General features: G+C 44.9%; 1 protein-coding gene across 3 annotated transcripts in view; it reads left to right on the forward strand.

Moving 5' to 3' along the window:
- The window catches only part of PPP2R2C (protein phosphatase 2 regulatory subunit Bgamma), a 75,229-nt gene extending 73,475 nt beyond the window's left edge, over positions 1 to 1,754 (forward strand). For all 3 annotated transcript variants that reach the window (XM_088131190.1, XM_088131191.1, XM_088131192.1), the window contains one exon: positions 1,206 to 1,754. In XM_088131190.1, the coding sequence (XP_087987316.1) occupies positions 1,206 to 1,497 (292 nt within the window). In that variant the 3' untranslated portion in view covers positions 1,498 to 1,754. The remainder of the gene's footprint in view (positions 1 to 1,205) is intronic.
- The last annotated feature ends 21,094 nt before the right edge of the window (positions 1,755 to 22,848 follow it).

The following is a 22,848-nucleotide window of genomic DNA, read 5'->3' on the forward strand; positions in this document are numbered from 1 at the left end:
AGAATTTTCCACCTGCAGATATTACCAATCTAATTATTACTTTTTTTACTTATTTTTACTTTTTTACTCATTTTTATTATTGAGAAGAGAATAAAACACATAGAAAGTGTTTTAACAAACAAGTGAAATACAACAAAGAAAAACATGTTGATATGTCATTATAAACAGTTACAAATCTATATATATTTATTTAATGCAAATATTATTCAGATGCATATATATTTCCAATACATTTATATGACTATCATTTTTTTTAACCTACCATATTTTGTATAAATGAGTCCCATATTTCATTATACTTGTCCATACAAAGTCTACATCTCTTGGCAATCTGTTCGTAAGTGGAAAGTGCAATCAGGTCTTCAGTCCATTGAGTGAACGGGGCACCACGTTTATCTTTCCAGTGCTGCAATATCAGCCTTTTGGCCATAGTAAGGGCACGGAGAATCCATTTACGTTGTCCAGATGTCAGGTTCCATGCACTAGGTATATAGTTCAAAAGAATATTATCCTCTGAAAATTTTAGCTTTTGTCGCATAGTCATATTTTTTATTCAGTCAGTCAGTCAGCCAGTCAGTCAGTCAGTCATTAAATTTATACGCTGCCCATCTCCCCCAGAGGGTGACTCTGGGCGGCTCACTGTATTTATATAGTCCACTACTTTCTCCCAAAACTTGGTAAGTATAGGATACCATAGAAACATATCTTTTTTAAAGAAGCATTATCCTTATTACATCTTCAACATAATGCTGTTTTTGACAATCCTTTTCTATACAAACATAATGGAGTCCAATAAATTCTAAATATTATTTTCTGTTGTATAAGTCGTAATTTGAGGTCCATTGACACTCTTGCTATAGAAGTTAAGACACTCTCCCATTGTCTAGGCAATATGGGAACCTCTAATTCTTCATTCCACTCAGTATCTACATATCAAAGTGATTTATTGATACCAAATATCTATAAAAAAGCAAACCTTTTTTTTCATACCAATTAGATTGGCATGAAAAGGAAAACATGTGGGCAGCCCTCCATGCAGTCCAAAATTCCCTGCATCGGACGGAGGGCTGCCAGGACGTCGTCGTTTTTCTCAAGCCAGTCTAATTGTTATGAAGAAAACCTGGCCGGCCGCCTTCCATGCCACGCGGGGGACTTTCCCTTGGTCCTGGCGGGCTCGTGATCCTGCTGTTCTCCTTCCTCTGCAGCGTCATCATGACCGGGGCCTACAACAACTTCTTCCGAATGTTTGACAGAGACACGAAGCGCGATGTTACTTTGGAGGCCTCGCGTGAGAACAGCAAGCCACGAGCCGTTCTGAAACCTCGCCGCGTCTGCGTTGGGGGCAAGAGACGGAAAGACGATATCAGCGCTGACAGCCTGGACTTCACCAAAAAGATTTTGCACACGGCCTGGCATCCCACAGAGAACATCATTGCTATTGCAGCCACAAACAATCTGTATATCTTTCAAGACAAAATGAACACGGAAATGCACTAGAGTCCTCTGGATAGACACATCTTTGGACCTGCGACCACACAGCTGCTTGGTTTATGAGATAGAGGCCTTTATTTGGAAGTGAACTCCCTGCAAATCAATGGAGTTTACTCCCCAGTAAATGTCCACAGCAATAAGGTGGGATGAGGTGGATTAATTATTCAGTGACCCGCCACCCAGTCCTTTGGTGACCACGTTATGTTTTAATTCATTGCAACAGCCACACAGTCATCTCAAAATAAATTCTCCTTATGACCAGGTGGCCGGCGTCTGTTTCGTTACTGATCATTTTATCTTGTTTCTGAAAGACGCTTTGTGCTCTCAGTGAAGAACAGGAAGAAAAGGTGACGGCTGGAGAGCCGTACCAAGCAATTCAGTCAAAATGACCAATCCTCCATATGGTCCCTGTGATCAGATGCAATAACCCTAACATTTTTTCATCCTAGCTTGTTTTTTTTTTCCAAATCAACTGAATGTTGATCCGTTGGTTGCAACAGGAATTGACTGACCGGCTTGTCACTCAAGCCTGACGTCGGGGGCTGAGAGAGGGGGACTGCCCCAAAGTCACCCAGCCAGCTTTTGTGCTAAGGCAGGACTAGAACTCACCGCCTCCTGGTGTCTAGCCTGGTAAAGTAAAACCTTGGCACCCAGCTTCGCCTTGTTGCCCCAGCTGGCCTGAAGGAAACTGGACCCCACTGGACTCCAGAGACCAGTTTCTGTGGCAGCGTGTGAAGTGGGCAAAGGGAAGACACCCTTGGGGGGGTGGAACAGGGGAATTGGTGGTGGGGGGTCATATTGTGAGCCCTTGCTGAGGGGAGGGACCCATAATGCCCACCTGGCTCCTATCATCTCTACCATTGCCTAAGGTGGCAAGGATCCTATCTGGCCAACTAGGCAATGCCAGCTATAGACTGCCCGGAATCACCACTCAAAGAATGTTCACGTGACCCACCTGTGGCATACAGGGCAGCATCCTGTGGGAACCATCGACCATCATGGAGAGTAATAGCGAGCCAAAGATGTTTCTCTGGATGTGTTCATGGGGGGACAAACATGAGTCCCCGTAGCACCCCAGGTCTCCTGCAGCCATTGCCTGTGGGGGACCCTGCCATAGACCCTGCAGAGGTAGGAGACTGATTTCCCTCCGAAAGGCCAGGTATCCCCATAACTAGCTGATGTTTAAAGCAGAGGGGACACCCAGGCACCCTTGGAAGCATCATGGCCATCTCTGAAAGCACAGAGGCCACCACTGGGGTCTCGCGTGATCTTTATGGCCCTGGGGGTTACTTGCATGCACAGTGTCAGCAGTCTCTGAAAAGAGAGGCATGGATGTTACAGGTGTTGAGCAGGCAAAATAACCCAGATGGTATCTGTGAAAGTCCCATGCCAGAGAACATCAAGGACGCTCAGGGTACCTATGCAGATTGGAGGACCGGTTTGCATTGATTTTGGGCAAAGTGGAGTGGTGGCTGTGCTGGAATGTATCTATGAAGAGGAAGGTGATGTGGGAGATCAAGGCTATCAGGAGGGGGGAAGAGACAGAAGACAACACAGTCTGCAGCGAGAGCGTGGGAAGCAAAAGAGCTTCAGGACAGCCACTCCATGGAGTGTCCCAAGGTATATCCACCGGTTGCAGTAGCATAGATGTAGTCTGGCAAGATTTTGTCTATAAGGTGTAAGCAAATAAAGACGATCACGGCGGAATGAAGAGCTGGCAAGTAGACCGGCTGTCAGAATCCTCGCAAGATTTTATAATAGATTATTAGATGGCTAGTTTAAAAAATGGCTTTTTACATGCTGCAGTTCTGCCATTGTAAAAGGGGGGGGGAGTAGGAATGAGAAACCGTTTAAAGCAGATGGCTCCTTATCACAGGCACTGGAAGGTACAAGGTCGTACCAGCGAGGGAATCAGAAGACCAAGAACTAAGGGGGGTGAAGGGGTGGGGGAAAGTAAGAAAAACAGCTTTTGGTGCGCTTTTGCTTAGTCTTAGCAATGCTTTGGATCGGTACACTTATTCTCAATAAATGAACTTTCTTTTGAATCAATATTGGTTGCAAGGAAAGTTACTGGATTTGGGATCAACAGGTGGCAGCTCGTTACATTTTGCTAAGACTCAGCAAAAGCGCGCCAAAAGCTGTTTTTCTTACTTCCCCCCCCCCCCCCCACTACATCGCCCTTAGTGCTTGGTCCTCTGATTCCCTTGCTGGTATGACCTTGAGCATGCCAGAGCTTGTGATAAGGAGCCATCTGCTCTAAACGGTTTCTCATTAAACGGTTAAACGGTTTCTCATTCCGTTAAAAAGGAAGAACCCAGAAGTGAGTGAACTGGGAGGAAAAGATCTTGCGTTTCCCGAAGGAGGGGGGAGCGCAAGTTGAAGGAATTACCGAAACATTGTCAGATGAAGAGATGGGCGCTGTGAGTGGGGAAAAGGCAGGGGAGGCTGCAACTCAGATTCCCAAGCAATACCGCGACCTGCAGGAGGTGTTTAGCGAAAGGGAGTCAGATCAGCTACCCCCCCATCGCGCCAGTGACTGTGCCATAGAGATTGAGCCTGGGGCTAAATTTCCAAGGAAGAAAATGTATCCAATGACACCCAAAGAGTTGGAAGCCTTGCGGGAGTTGATTGATAAGAATCTAAAGAGGGGCTTTATTGTACCTACGCATTCTCAAATTGCTGCACCGGTGCTATTTAGGGAAAAGAAGGATGGCTCCCTACGTTTGTACACAGATTATAGAAGGCTAAATGCAATTTCTGCTGACAACCGGTACCCACTCCCTTTGATAAAAGACCTGTTGGCCCATTTATCCAAAGGGAAAATTTTCACAAAACTGGATTTAAGGGAGGCGTACTTCAGGGTGTGAATCCGGGAAGGAGATCAATGGAAATCCACCTTTAACATGCCCCTGGGGTGTTTCCTTTATGAAATAATGCCATTCAGATTAAAAGGAGTGGCGGGGGTGTTTATGCAACTTATAAATGAGGTGTTACAAGAGCATTTATACCAGGGGGTGTTGGTTTATCTGGACGATATCCTGATTTACACTGAGACCATGGAGCAACATGTACAATTGGTCAGGAAGGTACTAAAAAAGCTACTGGAGGCTCAATTGTATGCCAAGCTCTCCAAATGTGAATTCCATAAACAGCAAATTGACTATTTGGGGTATAGAATTTCGCATCAGGGAATTGAAATGGACCCGGTCAAGGTGAGGGACGTCACAGGTTGGGAGGCTCCCAAAACCAGGCATCACCTTCAAAGTTTCCTGGGCTTTGCTAACTTCTATCGGCAATTCATACCCAACTTTCCCCAAGTAGCACTCCCACTCACCGATCTATTGAAAACCAAGGGCAAGGACAAAGCGAAGGCATCAAAACCTGGAGCCCCCCTGGCCTGGACTAAGGAGTGCCAGGAAGCTTTTCAAAGTTTAAAGCGTCTGTTTACAGCTGAACCGATCTTAAAGCACCCTGATCCAGAACAGCCATTTGTCATACAGGCAGACGCTTCGGATGTGGCAGTGGGAGCTGTGTTGTTACAGAAGGGGGCAGGGGGGGAGCTGTTTCCATGTGCATACATATCCCAGAAATTTTCAGAAACTGAGAGACGCTGGTTGGTGTGGGAAAAGGAAGCGTTCGCAGTGCACTGGGCGTTAGTTTGCTGGAGACACTTGTTAGAGGGATCACCCCATCCCTTTGAAATTTGGACTGATCACAAGAATCTAGAAGCTTTGACTGCACCAAGGAAGCTGTCACCCAAGCAAATGAGATGGGCACAATATTTCCATCAATTTAACTTCTCCCTGAAGTACATTCCTGGGGGAAAAAATTTTCTGGCAGATGCCCTGTCTCGATTGCCTCAACACAACAGCAAGCGGGAGGAAGTAGTCGCTCCTGTAATTCCATGTACCCAAGCAGCCCTAAGAGTGGTCACCAGAGCTCAGAAAAAAAGAGGTGAAGAACAACCAGAAGGAGAGTTGTTGAAAAAATTAAATGCCCAGATTGCTCAGGATGATTGGTTTAAAAGCAACAGCCAATTACTCGTGAACAAGCAAGGGGCATGGTGGTGGCAGGATAAGCTGTATGTCCCTGCAGACGCTAGAAAGTGGATCTTGCAAAGAAGTCACGACAGCAGAACAGCTGGGCACTTTGGCTTTGTGAAAACATCACATCTACTCAGGTGTCAATTTTGGTGGCCAACAATGAGAAAAGATGTAGGGGAATATGTAGCTACATGCCCCACATGTGCAATGGCCAAAAGGAGAGGGGGCAAACCAATGGGGCTTCTACAGACAGTAGCAAACCCAGGGGCTCCTTGGAAGCAAGTTTCCATGGACTTTATTGTAGACCTGCCTGAAAGCAACAAAAAGACAGTTATTTGGGTAGTTACAGACCTTTTTTCCAAACAAGCACATTTTGTGGCATGCCAATCCCTTCCATCAGCCCCCAAACTGGCTAAGTTATTTATACAACACGTCTACCGAGCTTATGGTGTCCCAGAACGAATAATTTCGGATCGTGGGGTCCAGTTTACTGCCAGGTTCTGGAGGGCATTCCTAAAACTACTGGGGGCATCGCAAGCCTTGAGTTCGGGGTACCACCCCCAGACGGCGGGATCATGTGAACGTCTGAACTCAGTGTTAGAATAATATTTGAGAAGTTTCATTAACTACCAACAAGACAATTGGGATGAACTGTTACCATTTGCTGAAGTAGCTTATAATAATGCAGTGCACCAAAGCACTGGCCTCACCCCTTTTAAAATAGCTACAGGACAGGACTTTGTACCAATCCCAGAACTACCTAAACAATCCACTCAAGTCACTTCAGTTGATGAATGGGTCCAACAAATGACACAAGTGTGGCCTCAGATTGCTGCGTCATTGAAGGAGGCCAGAGCAACGTACAAGAAATTTGCAGATGCTAAGAGAACCCCAGAAAAAGAATGGAAACTAGGAGATAAGGTTCTTTTATCTACCAAGCATCTTAAATCATTACAACCTTCCAGAAAGCTCGCTCCAAAATTAGTAGGATCTTTTGTTATAGATAAAGTAATTAATCCAGTTTCACTACGATTACAGATGCCTGCTACCTTTAAAAGAATCCATCCGGTGTTCCACTGCGACCTGCTTAAACCCTATAAGGAGTCATCTCAATGGCATCCCTCCCCAGCACCACCTAAACCAATGATGGTTGAAGGAGAACAACATTTTGAAGTTAAAGAGATACTGGACAGTAGAAAGCATGGGGTTCAATTTTTAATTCAGTGGAAACATTTTCCCAAATCAATGGCTGAATGGGTTGACAAGAAACATGTAAAGGCTCCACATTTAGTTAAAAAATTTTATGATGTTTATCCTACAAAGCCTTAACAATTAGAATGGTTATTGTATTATGTTTCTCTTTGCTTTTGCTTTTTTAGAGTGAAGAAGAGGAATCATCCGACTGACATCCTCTTTTGTGGAGGGGCAGCATGTCAGAATCCTCGCAAGATTTTATAATGGATTATTAAATGGCTAGTTTAAAAAATGGCTTTTTACATGCTGCGGTTCTCCCATTGTAAAAGGCGGGGGGCGGGAGTAGGAATGAGAAACTGTTTAGAGCAGATGGCTCCTTATCACAAGCTCTGGCATGCTCAAGGTCATACCAGCAAGGGAATCAGAGGACCAAGCACTAAGAGTGATGTGGGGGGGGGGGGGCGGAGTAAGAAAAACAGTTTTTGGCGTGCTTTTGCTCAGTCTTAGCAATGCTTTGGATCTGTTCACTTATTCTCAATAAATGAACTTTCTTTTGAATCAATATTGTTTTCAAGGAAAGTTACTGGATTTGGGATCAACAGGTGGCAGCTCGTTACACCGGCTCTTCATAATTTCTCTCCAGATAAGGAGAGGACTTGAGATTACCCACAAGTGCTCCAGATATCTGCTCCTCACAAGGAGACCACAAGTCAGCAGTCTCCGGTCGGTTTAGAGCTCTGGAAGATGAGAGAATAGCCATCTTGCTGAAACTGCAGTCAGCACCTTCAAAAGGACACTGTGTCAGGATCTACGCAAGCTATAACCTTTGATTGCTTTTAATTTACTTTTATTATGCCTAGTAAAGAGTTAATAGAAAGAATGTTAGTTGCAGGCCGCTTGCTTGACCTGCCATTGAAGGGGGGAGAGGAGGCCAGGTGCTGTTATCTTTATCTCTACACAGGCATCTCCAAGGCCAAGCGTTGTGAGAACCGGAGCAAGGCGCGAAGAATTTCAAGCGGGAAAAGAAAGGAGCAAGGGGGGAACCTGGGACTTAAAAAGGGAACAGTTTTGCTTGTAGAATTAGACTCAACAATCTATGCTGCTGTGCACTTCTCCTAATAAAGAAATCTTTGATGGAACTGTTTAGTCTCCAGTGGATTTACTGAACTTTGGGAATGAGTGTGCAGACTCTGACATTTTGTTGAGTCTCCCCATTTCTAATGAGGGATTTACCCAAGGAATAATTCCACCGTGGAAACCCCTCCCAAAAACCCTTCCACGGCTGTGGAGATGGAAGAAGAATGCCCTGTACTCGGGGCAGTAGGGGGGATCGATGAGGAGGAAGAACCCCTAACAGCAACCTACGCCCGCCTCCCTCCACCCCGCAAACCCGAACGGCGCTTAACTAAGTTATGGAGCATGGATGAGCTGGCCAGGGGAATGTCGTTCCTGGACATGGGTCCTGAGCAGCGCTGGGCTCTGACTACGGGGAGAGTCAAATCCACCCGCGTGGGAGCCCTAGAGGAGTGCGTGAGCATGCTGCAAGCCAAAAACAGCTGGATGCGGAGGGAGCTGGTCGGGATGAGCAATCTCATACGGTGCTCAGGTATGTTCCAGGGCTCCGAGGAAGAGGGAGAGTGCGGAGAAGTTGGAAGAGGCGCTATCAGCCCCCCCTTCCATTCCCGCAATGGCCACTCCGGTCGCCCTGGTGGCACAGGGGCTTCCGCCCGCTCCAGTCGTGCTGCCCGTGCCCGTGCAGGGAGCTCGGCAACGGGTCGGCCCAGCCCAGGCCAACCAGAAAGCCCTCCTAAAGCGCTGGGGTTTAACCGAGAAATTCAGCGGAGACCCGAGCGAATTGCCTAACTTCATGGCTCAAGTTACCATGTGCATGGAGCAAACGGGCCATCTATTCGCCTCCGACCGAGAGCGCGTGCTCTATACTTGCAGGACGCTTACCAGAAAGGCAGGGGAGTGGCTGATTCAATTGCGTGGGGCCCAAGTGCCGGAATTGCGCCACCTTGGCCGGTTCTTAACAGCTCTATGTAGAAGATTTGAGGACCCGGGAGAAGTTACGAGAGCCTGATCACAACTAGTTAAAGTGCGGCAGGGCTCTCGCAGCATTGGCGAGTACAGGTTACAATTTCGGAGCATCACGGAGAAGCTGCCCGATTGGCTGGAGCAGTTTAAAATCGCCTGCTTCCAGCAGGGTATGTAGCACAACCTATGGAAATTAACTTTCGCGTGAGGGAGCCCACATACCCTTGACGGATGGATCGAGCACGCCGGCGAAGTTGAAGCCGAATGGAGAGCCGTGGATCTGGAATTCGATTGGAAGTCTAGCAGTTCTGCGCAGGCGTCCCAGAAACTACCAACAAGAGGAGGAGAAGAGAAATTTCCCAGAGTGGCAACCCAACGCATCTGTTTCCGCTGCGGAGAGCAGGGTCACTTTGCGCCCGCCTGCACCAAACCGCCGACTGCACGTGGGGGGGAGGCGAGGAAACCCACCAGAGCCGCTCAGAAACCCAGTGGCAGTAAAGGCAAGAAGGGAACCGCGGCTGCGGGGACGGAGTCGCTGTTTCCAGATCTCGTCATTTACGAGGAAGGCTCGGTGGGGAAGGAGCAGAGAACCACAGGTGATCCTGATCCCAACAATATGGCGGCGACGAAGGACGATGAGGACAGCGATTCCGATGATGACGAGGGGGTGAGTGTTACCACCGTAAAAGTGACTATTTCAGCGCCCAGAATGGAGCGCAAAGCTACGCTACACTAACTGCATTAATGGATACAGGCTGCTCGCGCTGCTTGATCAGTCCAATTCTGGTCAACGCGTTAGAGCTACGGGTGAAAAAGATAAAGATTCCCATAATATTCACCCAGCTGGATGGATCCCAAGCAGGGGGAGGGGCTGTGCTGTACCGCACTGACCCTTTTGAACTGCAAATGGGGACCCACCGAGAGACTCTTAAATGTTTAGTGGCTCCTTTGGGTAATTACGCCCTAGTTCTGGGAGCGAACTGGATAAGAAGGTGGGACCCTCGAGTCTTTTGGAAGACAGGGCGAATGCAGTTCGCAGACGGAATCTATCTGGGATCTGAGCCAGAAAAGGGGAAGAGGGCGACGGCTGCAATCGCAAGCAGTAGGAGTCAGACTCAAAACCTGGACCCGGAGTCCATTGAGAACATTCCTAAACCCTACAGAGATTTGAAAGCTGTTTTCAGTAAAAAGGAAGCGGACACCCTGCCTCCCCATAGAGACACTGACTGTGCTATTGAAATTGAACCAGGGGCTAAATTCCAAAAAAAAAAAAAAAAAACATATTCTATGACCCAAAAGGAACTGGCAGCTCTAAGGGAGTTTATAGACACCAACCTGGCTAGAGGATTTATACAGCCTGCTAAATCACAGATGGCTGCACCGGTACTATTTCGGGAGAAAAAGGATGGAAGTTTGAGGCTTTGTACTGACTATCGGGGCCTCAATGCTATTTGTAAAGAAAACAAATATCCCCTCCCTTTGATGAAAGACTTATTAGCTCAATTGTCCAAGGGGAAAATATTTACCAAACTGGATTTAAGGGACACATATTTCCAGGTGCGAATTCGAGAAGGGGACGAATGGATGACCGCATTCTCCACTCCTTTTGGCTGCTATGAGTACAAGGTCCTCCCCTTTGGCCTTTCTGGGGCCCCGGGGGTGTTTATGCAGCTAATTAATGAGGTGCTTCATGAACATTTGTATCGGGGAGTATTGGTTTATTTGGATGACATCCTCATTTATTCTGATAACTTGAAAGATCATGTAGAGTTAGTCCGTGAAGTGTTAAAAAAACTACTGGATGCTCAGTTGTATGCCAAATTGTCAAAGTGTGAATTTCATAAACAACAAGTGGACTATTTGGGGTACCGCATATCGCATGCAGGAATCGAAATGGACCCCTCCAAAGTAAAAGATGTTTTGGGTTGGGAGGCTCCCAAAACCAGAAGGCAATTACAAAGTTTTTTGGGTTTTGCTAATTTCTATCGCCAGTTTATTCCAAACTTTGCCCAAGTGGCATTGCCTTTAACTGACTTGTTAAAAACCAAAGGCAAAGGAACAGCGAAAGCTCAAAGACCTGGAGCCCCATTAATTTGGACTGAGGAGTGCCAAAACGTCTTTGAAGCTTTAAAAGCGTTATTTACTGCAGAACCAATCCTGAAGCACCCGGACCCTAGTCAGCCATTTGTAATTCAAGCTGATGCCTCTGATGTGGCAACTGGAGGGGTTTTACTCCAGAATGATGAAGGGGGATCGCTCAGGCCCTGTGCTTATATTTCTCGTAAATTTACTGCCACAGAAAGAAGATGGCTAATTTGGGAAAAAGAGGCGTTTGCTGTACGTTGGGCTCTGATGACCTGGAGGCACCTCCTGGAAGGTTCATTGCATCCATTTGAAGTTTGGACAGATCATAAAAATTTAGAGGCCCTTATGACACCTAGAAAGTTATCTCCTAAACAGGTGCGTTGGGCTCAATTTTTCAGCCACTTTGAATTCACATTAAAGTTTATCCCTGGGGGGAAAAACCTTTTGGCTGATGCGTTATCCAGATTGCCTCAGCACAACAGTCAGCGAGAGCAGGTAATCGCTCCAGTTATCCCTGAATCACAACCCGGCTCTGTAGCAGTTACCAGAGCTCGAGCCAAAATTTCTAAGCAAGCTCCTATCAATGAATTGCTTCAGAAGTTAAATGCTGCAATGGACTCTGATGAATGGTTTCAAAACAATAAAAATACTTTAACCCATGAACAGCAGGCCTGGTGGATGGTAGACAAATTGTATGTTCCAGCTTCACTACGTAAACAGATTTTGGAAAGGGGCCACGATGATAAAACCTCTGGTCATTTTGGATTTATAAAAACCTTGCATTTGTTATGTCGACAATTCTGGGGCCTACCATGAGAAAAGACATTTCTGAATATGTATCTATGTGTCCTGTATGTGCCATGTCAAAAAAGAGGGGAGGAAAACCTTTGGGTCTTTTACAATCTGTCGCATCTCCCCAACAACCATGGAAAGAGGTTTCTATGGACTTTATTGTTGATTTACCTGAGAGTAACCATAATACTGTTATTTGGGTTGTAACTGATCTTTTTTCTAAACAAGCACATTTTATTCCATGTACTTCAATTCCAAATGCTAAAAAACTCGCCAAATTGTTCATTTTACATGTTTATCACCTCCATGGCACCCCCAAGAGGGTAATTTCAGATCGCGGCCCACAGTTTACTTCCAAGTTTTGGAGAGAATTTATTATGTTAATTGGATCGACTCAGGCATTGAGTTCCAGTTTTCATCCGAAACAGACAGATCGACTGAGAAAATTAACTCATTACTTGAACAATACTTAAGATGTTTTACTAATCATCAACAGGATGATTGGTCTGAACTTCTCCCTTTCGTTGAGATGGCCTACAACAATACCGTGCACCAAAGTACTGGATTTACACCTTATAAAATTGCACTGGTCAGGATTTCCCTCCTTTCCCAGAACTACCATTAAAAGACTTTCCTGAACTTTCAGCTGATCAATGGATTACTAACATTACAAACCTCTGGCCTCTCATTGTAAAAACACTAGAAAAAGCCAAAGCCTGACATAAAAAGTTTGCTGATAGAAAACGTTCTGCAAACCCTCCTTGGAAAGTAGGCGACATAGTTTGGCTCTCTACCAAGAACCTGAAATCCTCCCAACCTTGCAAAAAACTCTCCCCAAAATACGTTGGGCCTTTCCCCATTGAGAAGATTATTAATCCTGTTGCTTTTAAATTGACTTTGCCAAAACATTATAGGAACATACATCCTGTTTTTCATGTAAATTTATTGAAAGCTTTCAAACAATCAGATACATGGCATCCAACAATTGAACCTCCACCTCCCATCATGACTGAAGGACAAAGTCATTTTGAAGTTAAAAACATATTGGACTCTAGAAGATATAAAAACAAACTACAATATCTAATTCAATGGAAACATTTTCCTAAAACACACCATGAATGGGTTGACAGCTCAAATGGGTTGCCAAACTCATTTCTTTGTTCCATACAAAATACCCTGATAAACCTAAATGAAAACTTCTGTAATTTACTGTCTGTATATATATTTTCTGTCTTTCAGATTATCTTTGGAATGTGAGAACATTCGTTCTGCTGGAGGGCGGCATGTCAGGATCTACGCAAGCTATAACCTTTGATTGCTTTTAATTTACTTTTATTATGCCTAGTAAAGAGTTAATAGAAAGAATGTTAGTTGCAGGCCGCTTGCTTGACCTGCCATTGAAGGGGGGAGAGGAGGCCAGGTGCTGTTATCTTTATCTCTACACAGGCATCTCCAAGGCCAAGCGTTGTGAGAACCGGAGCAAGGCGCGAAGAATTTCAAGCGGGAAAAGAAAGGAGCAAGGGGGGAACTTGGGACTTAAAAAGGGAACAGTTTTGCTTGTAGAGTTAGACTCAACAATCTATGCTGCTCGGCACATGTATAAACATGCACATCCCACTATCTTTTTAGAAAGCCCAGGGTCCTTCAGCATGCGTCACAATGGAAGAAAAAAGGCACTGTGTCGAGCCTCTAGATGGCAGTGCAACTTTCTTTCATTTACTTTCTCTTAACTCCACTTTCCCCATTTCAAAATCAAAAAGTATAAATTTCTTATAACAATAAAGAAATCTTAGTCAAAAAAGAGGCTTAATATAAAGAGTTATTGAGTATTGAAAAGAAAAAGCCAGTCCAGTTAAAAATATATTTTTTTAAAAGAAAAACATCTTGCCAATTCCACTAAAAAGGGAAAGTTAAAAAAAAGGATTCCCCCCCCCTTTTTTTTTATAAGGCTCAATCTCGCCGCTTGATCCACTTTTCTTCACTTTTAAAAATCTCTTTAAGTTACTTAAGGTGTTCTCTAAGAATAGTTGAATAGTAAAGGTCCATCTCACCCGGTTGACACCCCTCTCTTTCTTCTTACTTTGGAGCTGTCCCGGCTTTCGCAGCCATTTTTGGCTGCCTCTCCTCCGCCGGCTTCAAGAGCTTCTCCCGGGATCAATCTGGGACTTGCGGCGTCCCTGAGATCCGCGGGACGCGCCCTTTGCGATCGCCATCTCTACGGGATGGCTTAGGTCCATCGGGACCGTCTGGGGGGGAGATATCGGCTGCGATCCTGGGAGCCTGGGATCGCCCGCCGTACCGCCGTGACGCCAGCTCCGCCCTCCCATTATAGTTATGCCATCCGAATAACTATAAACAAGAAAGTGGAGTTGAAAGCAACTTTGAAAATATCAAGATGGAAAGTTTGAGTTAGTCACAAGAGCCTTGATTAGTGGCAGTAGCTCTTCTTTCTGCTAGAAGCTCTGCTTTGCTCTCTATTCCCCCCCCAGTTGGATTTTTAAAGAGACCTAGCCTTTCCCCTCCTCTTCTTTTTTTTTTCCTTTTGCTTTTTTTTCTCTTTCTCTTGGCAAGAACAAAGATAAAGAATCCTTTGACTCAATGAAGGTTTATACAAGATAATAGACTATACGAGAAACACAATGCAGAAAAAGATTTTTAAACTATCGAGGATGACTATAAAAAACTGGAAGAAGAGCTGCAGAAATTCCTGCAAAAAAAAGAAAAAAAAGATATTAAAGCTAAAATGGACTTAATTAAACATAAAACGGGATCAATGGAAAAGGAAGAAATAGCACAAGAAATCAGAAACATTAAACAGAATTATTTTGAGGCTTATAAACTGAGAATTAAAAGGGTTAATCAACTGATAAATGAAGAGGGACAGACTTGTTCTTGGTACTGAGGGTGAGAAAAAGATTATACAAGATTATAATGGAAAATCGTACTAAGAGAATGTATAAAAAGAAGAACTAAAACAATATTGAAAGAAACTACTTCAGATGCTTAAAGAAAATATGAGGGGAATACAACAATGATGGAACTGACAGAAGCTTCAAAAAGCAGAATGTTTGAAAGGACATTTATTATTATTGCTTTCTCTTATCCAATAATATAGAAAAAGGAATAAACAGCTAGATGTTTTGGGATATTGAATGAAAAGGGTGAACTTAAAATTATGCAAGCGCTGGAATAAAGTATAAAACTGAGATATATAGTTAAAAATTGTATTTGATTGTAAATGTTTTAAGAGATTAGACTAAAATTCATATATGGTTGGATAAAGTAACATATAGATTTTAAACTAGAGACATTTTTGTTGAAACATGTAGTGAAGAATTAAGTATGTTTTGATAGTGGTTAGAACTGTAACTTTTAAGAATTGGAAGAATGAAAAAGTACCTATGCAGGAGGAAGTTATTGAAAATTATGGAATGTGCAGAGATGAGTTAAATTGAGATTTGAAATTAGAATAAGAAGATAAGTAATTTTATATGACACGGGATTTGTTTTATTAATGATTGGATGAGAAAATATAGTAATGTAATGGATTAGGAAATTTTACAATAGAAATTTGATATCAATTATTATATATATACACATATAATCGATAGATGAAAATGTACTACTAATCCTATTGAAAGTTAAAATTTCTTGTAATAAATGATTCTATAGACTAGCTATGAATGATTAATAATTGTTAATTGATAAGTACACAAGTATATTTTGAATAGATGATATGAGAATTTAAGATTATGAAAGGGGCACCAACGAGTTGGTAACTGGTTGACACACGGTATAAAATGGAAGATGTTTTTTTTTATGCTTTTCTATGTTCTTGTTTGTTTATGTATGTTTTGTGTTTGTTGTAAAAAATAAAAAATTTTATTAAAAAAAAAAAAAATCTATGCTGCTGTGCACTTCTAATAAAGAAATCTTTGATGGAACTGTTTAGTCTCCAGCGGATTTACTGAACTTTGGGAATGAATGTGCAGACTCTGACAAACTGGGTTCACATTCTTCCTTTTCTAATCACTTTTGGAAATTAATGGCTTTTCAGCTATTAGGAACCTTTGGATCAACAAGTTTCACAACACCAGGTGAGTTTTCCTTCAATCCTTAGCGAAAGAAGTTTTAAATACAAGTTTAAGGACTTAAAATTTTGGGGGGGAATAAACAGAAAAAGGGTGATTAAAATGTTGGTTTTAGAAAATTACAAATAGACTAAGGGGCCAGATAAATTTGAAATAAGATTTTGGAATTAATTATAAAAACCCTTCCCATGGGAAAATGCTTTTGGTGTTTTGAATTCTTTAAAAAAAAAATAAGATTTTTAAAATTGGACACTAGAGGGAACTAGAAGGAACTAAAGATTACAATTAAAGGAGGAGAACACTTACATTCGACTTACAAATACAGAATGAAGGAAAACATTTTAACATTGGACATATTGAAGGGTATTTTTGAACAATGGACCTGTAAGTTAATTTTAAGAGTGTCTGCCTCTATAGATAGACTGCGTTTAAAAGATGTTATGGAAGAGGAACACATTTTACCTGACAAGACTGAGACTTATTTGAAAGTGGATTTAAAAATGTCAGGCTACAAGAATGACATGGAAAAAGAAACTGGACATTCAAAAGAAACTGGCTTGATGTCTTAATAATTAAAAGGGATACACAAATAACAAACCAACCTGGATAATTTTCCTAAGCAGGTAGTCCTCGACTTATAACCATTTGTTCAGCGACTGTTCGAAGTTACAAATGCACTAAAAAAATTACGACTGGTGCCCGGAGTTATGTCCATTGCAATGCCCCTGCAGTCACGTGATCAAAATTCAGGCACTTGGCAGCCTGCCCACACTTACAACCGCAGGGGTGTTTCAACTCTGCCCAACTGCCTATCTCCCTCCCCGACCATTGCCCTCTTGGCCCCCTGCTACCCTGCGCTCCAACACCCCAACTGACCTTTGCTGTCTTCTTGCTCCAAAAGGCCCCTTTGCAAAAAGCTCCTGGGTGGGGCTGGGCTGGGCTGGGCTTTTCTTCGTGCTGCAGGGGGAAAAACAAAAACACAGCACACCCTTCTTTGCTCCCTCTTTTTTTTCCCTCTTCCCCATGGGTAGACCAGTCCCACCCTTAGCCACTGAGTAAAATGGGCCAGCCTTAGTCCTCTGGAATGAAAACATTTGGTGTGCTGCTGTCCAGGAGCTTTTTGCAAAGCTTTAGCTCCAGACGGCTAAGGCTAAAAGGCTTAAAGCTAAAAAGGTTTAGCTCCAGAGAACCATGGCTGGCCTGGTCTACCTGGCAGCTGAAGGTGGGGCCAGTCTACCCATCTCCCAGACAAGGAGGGCCAGTCCACCTGCCCCAACACATCCACGGGGTGTTCCCAGGAGCAGGGGGAGAGAAAAAAGAGGGTGGGAAGAAGGGGGTGCTGGTTTTTTTCCCCACAGTGTGAAGCAAAAGCCCCCCCCCCGAAGCTTGTTGCAAAGGGGCCTTATGGGACGCTGCTGCTCAGGTGCTGCTTTTGTTATCCCAGAATAACATCCTTCCTTTTTCATCAAAATTGTTAGTACAGAATGTGGTACCTATACAGTCACTGGCTGGCCAAGAGTTAATTTTTCTGCAGCTTTTACTAAGGTATTCATGGCTGTGGCGGCTCGTAGGCAAGCTGGCCACCCTGCTACTCCTAGGTCCACCTTCTTCGAGAAATACTGTATGCCACAGGGTGTTGCCAACTGCCCGGCTTCTGCGGCAGACCTCCAGCAGCCGCCTCCTTTGTTCATGTACAAACAACTGAACAGGCTTTGTCAAGTACCGTTCTCTTCTCCTCGGGCATCAATAGGATGCCATAGCAAACTTTCACAATCCGCCCAATTAGGAGAGTGGGTTTTAAAGATTGAGCTGATCAGATCATACGTTCTTTCTGGATCCTCCCGGTATGGAGGAACGTTACTTTTCCAATTGTATAGATCAGCAGTAGAGAAGAGGTAATGAACAAGCCTGCCCCTGGGCTGCCTGCTGTCCTGGAATGGGCGTTTGTCTCGACGGGTGAGTTCCAGACTCTGTGCAATGCCCCGGAGGAGGTCTGTTCGGTCTTAGGTCGTAAGCCTCCCATCCTCCCACCACCCCATCACCCTCCACTGGCAGCGGGGGATTCACCTGTGGCCCTTGGTTTGCAGCTTCTGGATTTTGGTTATTAACATTTTGGCCTCCCAGGGCATAAGGCAGGGAGCTGAAGGCGTTTCAAAATCCTCCCTCCCCGCCTCATCTTGCAACACCTTTGATTTAGGTTTAACCCATGGAGCTGCAATCTTACGCTGTGCCTGCAGCCCCTTATTTCTCCACAATGGCATAAAAGCATCAACCCGCATAACCTCCTCCCACTTCCCATTCCTTTTACAAAACACAGTTGTAAAATGTTACATTCCAAACGTCCACTAGGGGGCCGCACTGCTCCATCTTCTAACTGATGCAGTGGCCAACCTATTTACCAAGAATACTTCCATTTTCTTTTGTCTTGGGCTCCCCTCCAAACTGTTTCCAATGTTTAAGGATGCATCCAAGAGGACTACATTCTTGGATCCTACTCTGTCCACCTCCCAATCTTCAATTGGCGCTGTGGGTCGCCTCCTCTTTTCTTTCTGATCCCTGAAAACCTAGCAATGCCTCACAGGTTTTGTGCTGGTCTTGGCACCCAGATGCTGAAGCCTTGTCAGGTCAGCCAGCCCCACACGATCAGATGACAGGAATGGACTTATATCCCTTTCCAATGAGGTACCAGATGGAGGTTGAGAACGCAGTCCTCCCCCGGCCTCAAGCCTTCCATTCCACACTCTTTGGGCGTCACACCTTTGAGTCTCTGGCGTTACTCTTATGTCAACCCAAACACCCAACTCCAGCTCATTTAGTGACAGCTCATAAACACATGCGGTTCTGGGGCTGCTTGCCACCCACAAGGCAGGGTGCAGGGCAGCCAGAAGGGCAGAGACGGGAAAGGGGAGATAGGCGGGTGGGGGAAGTTGGAGGCAGTCCCTTACCTTATTGAGGCTCAAGGCAGGGAGGAAGCAAGTCAGGAATGGCTTGGATTGGGGTGGGTCGTCGCTTAACGACACGTGAATCTCAGTTAACAATGGCAGCAGGAGCCATGAGTCCAAGAAGACCCCCGGATTGCACGCCACCCCTCAGTTAGGAAGTGCAACCCAATCCAGGATTAAAGATGTCATATTCCTGGACCCAGGGGGCCTTAATATCCACAACCACTTGGTCTCAATAGAATTGAACTGAAGAGTTCTCTGCAGCTGTAATCCAACTACCTTCTCAACAACCTTCTCCAAAAAGGGAAGATTGGAGATGGAATGATAAATGTCCAGAATGGCTGATGGCATCTTGAGAAGGAGCAGACTACTTTTTCAAGGTCAGAAGTACCATCCCCTTGGTCGAAGAGGCCAACACCACAATGTGGACCCAGCCACAGATCACCTTCCTGGCTGCCTTCACAACCCAAAAGGGACCCAGGTCCAACAAACAGATGGCCCAACTTACAGATGGAGAACCCTGTCCATTTCCTTGTGGAGTTACTGGTTCAAATTCATCTCAGACATACAGTCAGGTCCAGAAATATTGGGACATCGACACAATTCTAACATCTTTGGCTCTATACACCCCCACAATGGATTTGGAATGGAACAAACACAATGTGCCTTAACTGCAGACTGTCAGCTTTAATTTGAGGGTATGTACATCCAACTCAGGTGAACGGTGTAGGAATTACAAGAGTTTGCATATGTGCCTCCCACTTGGTAAGGGACCAAAAGTAATGGGACAATTGGCTTCTCAGCTGTTCCATGGCCAGGCGTGTGATATCCCCTCAGTACCCCAATTACAATGTGCAGATAAAAGGCCCAGAGTTCATTTCAAGTGTGCTATTTGCATGTGGAATCTGTTGCTGTCAACTCTCAAGATGAGATCCAAAGAGCTGTCACTATCAGTGAAGCAAGCCATCATTAGGCTGAAGAAACAAAACAAACCCATCAGAGAGATAGCAAAAACATTAGGCGTGGCCGAAACAACTGTTTGGAACATTCTCAAAAAGAAGGAACGCACCGGTGAGCTCAGCAACACCCAAAGACCCGGGAGACAACGGAAAACAACTGTGGTGGATGACTGAAGAATCCTTTCCCTGGTGAAGAAAACACCCTTCACAACAGTTGGCCAGATCAAGAACACTCTCCAGGAGGTAGGTGTATGTGTCTCAAAGTCAACAATCAAAAGACGACTTCATCAGAGTGAATACAGAGGGTTCACCACAAGATGTAAACCATTGGTGAGCCTCAAAAACAGGAAGGCCAGATTAGAGTTTGCCAAATGACATCTAAAAAAGCCTTCACAGTTCTGGAACATCCTATGGACAGATGAGACCAAGATCAACTTGTACCAGAGTGATGGGAAGAGAAGAGTATGGAGAAGGAAAGGAACTGCTCATGATCCTAAGCATGCCACCTCATCAGTGAAGCATGGTGGTGGTAGTGTCATGGCGTGGGCATGTATGGCTGCCAATGGAACTGGTTCTTTTATATTTATTGATGATGTGACTGCTGACAAAAGCAGCAGGATGAATTCTGCAGTGTTTCGGGCAATATTATCTGCTCACATTCAGCCCAATGCTGCAGAACTCATTGGACGGCACTTCACAGTACAGATGGACAATGACCCAAAGCATACTGCAGAAGCAACCAAAGAGTTTTTGAAGGGACAGAAGTGGAATGTTATGCAATGGCCAAGTCAATCACCTGACCTGAATCCCATTGAGCATGCATTTCACTTGCTGAAGACAAAACTGAAGGGAAAATGCCCCAAGAACAAGCAGGAACTGAAGACAGTTGCAGTAGAGGCCTGGCAGAGCATCACCAGGGATGAAACCCAGCGTCTGGTGATGTCTATGCGTTCCAGGCTTCAGGCTGTGATTGACTGCAACGGATTTGCAACCGAGTATTAAAAAGGGAAAGTTTGATTTATGATTATTATTCTGTCCCATTACTTTTGGTCCCTTACCAAGTGGGAGGCACATATGCAAACTCTTGTAATTCCTACACCGTTCACCTGAGTTGGATGTACATACCCTCAAATTAAAGCTGACAGTCTGCAGTTAACGCACATTGTGTTTGTTTCATTCCAAATCCATTGTGGGGGTGTATAGAGCCAAGGATGTTAGAATTGTGTCGATGTCCCAATATTTCTGGACCTGACTGTACCATAAGACCAAGTCTCAGACTCCTCGGCTGGACCCGCCCAGCTGGAGTCCAACTTGGAGACGATCTGAGCAACTTCATCTGCCAGTTAGCCAGAATATTCCCCATAGCAGCCCTGCAAATGGTTGCGTGGCCCATCCCTGCCCAGTTGGGACTGGGTCGCCCTAAACAGGGCCACCGGATGGCTATCCGTAGATATAACAAGGGTGGAAAAATATTGACATTCCGCTACAGTTTTTGTCACAAGGTGATCCTAATGTGAACTCTTACCCACGTTTGTCATACTTGCTCCAAGTCTTCTTCCAATGGTGCTCCAGGGGTCTCTTCTGGCACATCATCTCCCAGAGCTCCTCTGTAAACCAAGGTGTACCCCAAGATCAGCACACAGGGACAGGCCGCAAGGGCTCACGGACAACAACAGCCACCTCTCCCCCTCCCCCCTCTCTTGTGGTCTTGGCTGATGGCAAACCTGAAACCCATGTGGGCACAATTCCGAGAGGTCTCCCTCCCTCTGACCCCAACCAGGTCTTGGTGAAACACACCACGTTGGTACCTTCATCCACGACAAGGGCATGAACAAAGGCAGCCTCATTATACACTGGCCTGGCGTCCAAAAGCAGCAGCTAGAACCCAGGACCACCAAGGATCCGACAGCTGGGCCCTGAGGGCAGAAGCTGAGGAATGGACAACGGGACCACTCTGAAAGACCAGACCCAATGCCCTCAAGAGCTGTCTGCCCCCTGGCTCCTGCCATACTTTCCTCCGCCTCTCACTATCCTGGAGCACCACTGGAAGTTCCAGCCTGTTCTCTCAGCTGCCCCCATCCTGCTTCCTCCTCCCAGGCCAAGGGACACGTTTCCACTCATACACACTGCCCCCGGAACACCCCCCACCACACCAAGCACTGGGGGGCCACAAGGGGGGCAAGCCCCTGTAGAGAAGGAACACCCAGGCACCCACCTCCCTAAAGCAGGGGAGTTCAGACCCCCAAAAGACCAAAAGCACCATGAAACCACCAACCCCGAGAAGGACCCCAGTCAAGGAGTTCCAGGGCCAGCAAGGAAGGCAAAAAGCCAGGGCCACCCACAGCCCCCTCATCACAAAAGGAGGCCCTAAAACCAAGGCATTTCCCTGACCCAGCACTGCCCAGCACTGTCCCGCGCCCCCAATCCCTCCCAGGACTGCCCCCCGGGGCTCCCACGCAGGCCAAAACATGTTGCTTTTGGCCCATTTTCTACACTGCCATATCTTCAAGGATATTAGATACCCTATCCAATTTTTGTCATCTGTAAACGTGTTCAATATTCCCTCCACCTCTTCATCCGAATTATTAATAAAATTATTGGAGAAAAGAGGACGTGGGAATGAACCTTGTAGCACCCCACTCAATAGCTCTCTCTAGTTTGATGAGAAACCACCTTTGAGTACAATTTTCAATTAATTGGTTAGCATGTCATGGGGCACGTGGCAAAATGTATCGCTGAACTCAAGATACATTATGTATATAACATTCCTATAATCATTACCCAATCAAAAAATGATAAGACAAGCTTAATCTGGAAAAACGTGTTGTTAAAAATCCATTGTCACATCTGGTAATTAACACCTTGTTTTCAAGGTGCTTACTACTCCTCTATAACAACTTTAAACCATTTTCTTGAGAAAAAACTTACAGAGAAACTCTTAAAATATAATTGGTGATTTGGATTCAAAGAGCAAAAGGTGGTTTGGATGTTTGTGGGCATCTGCTGAGGATACCTTAAGGCAGCAGCAATTTTCTTGGATTTGCACAGCTGCCCTCCCAACCTCACAGAAGTCCTAATAATTAGGAATAATTATAAATAATTGGGAAGGGTTCTCTATTTAAATTAAACTTTGTAAAACTCTCCAGGAGGAGAAATGAGGAGGATTCATTAACCCAGGACTGAGGACAATTTACTTGACCCAAAAGTCAAGGGA

The sequence above is a fragment of the Python bivittatus genome, unplaced genomic scaffold (assembly GCF_059951505.1).
Source record: "Python bivittatus isolate LINGU-HERP-01145 unplaced genomic scaffold, Pbiv_v1 ctg000970_np1212, whole genome shotgun sequence".
Lineage (NCBI taxonomy): Eukaryota > Metazoa > Chordata > Lepidosauria > Squamata > Pythonidae > Python > Python bivittatus.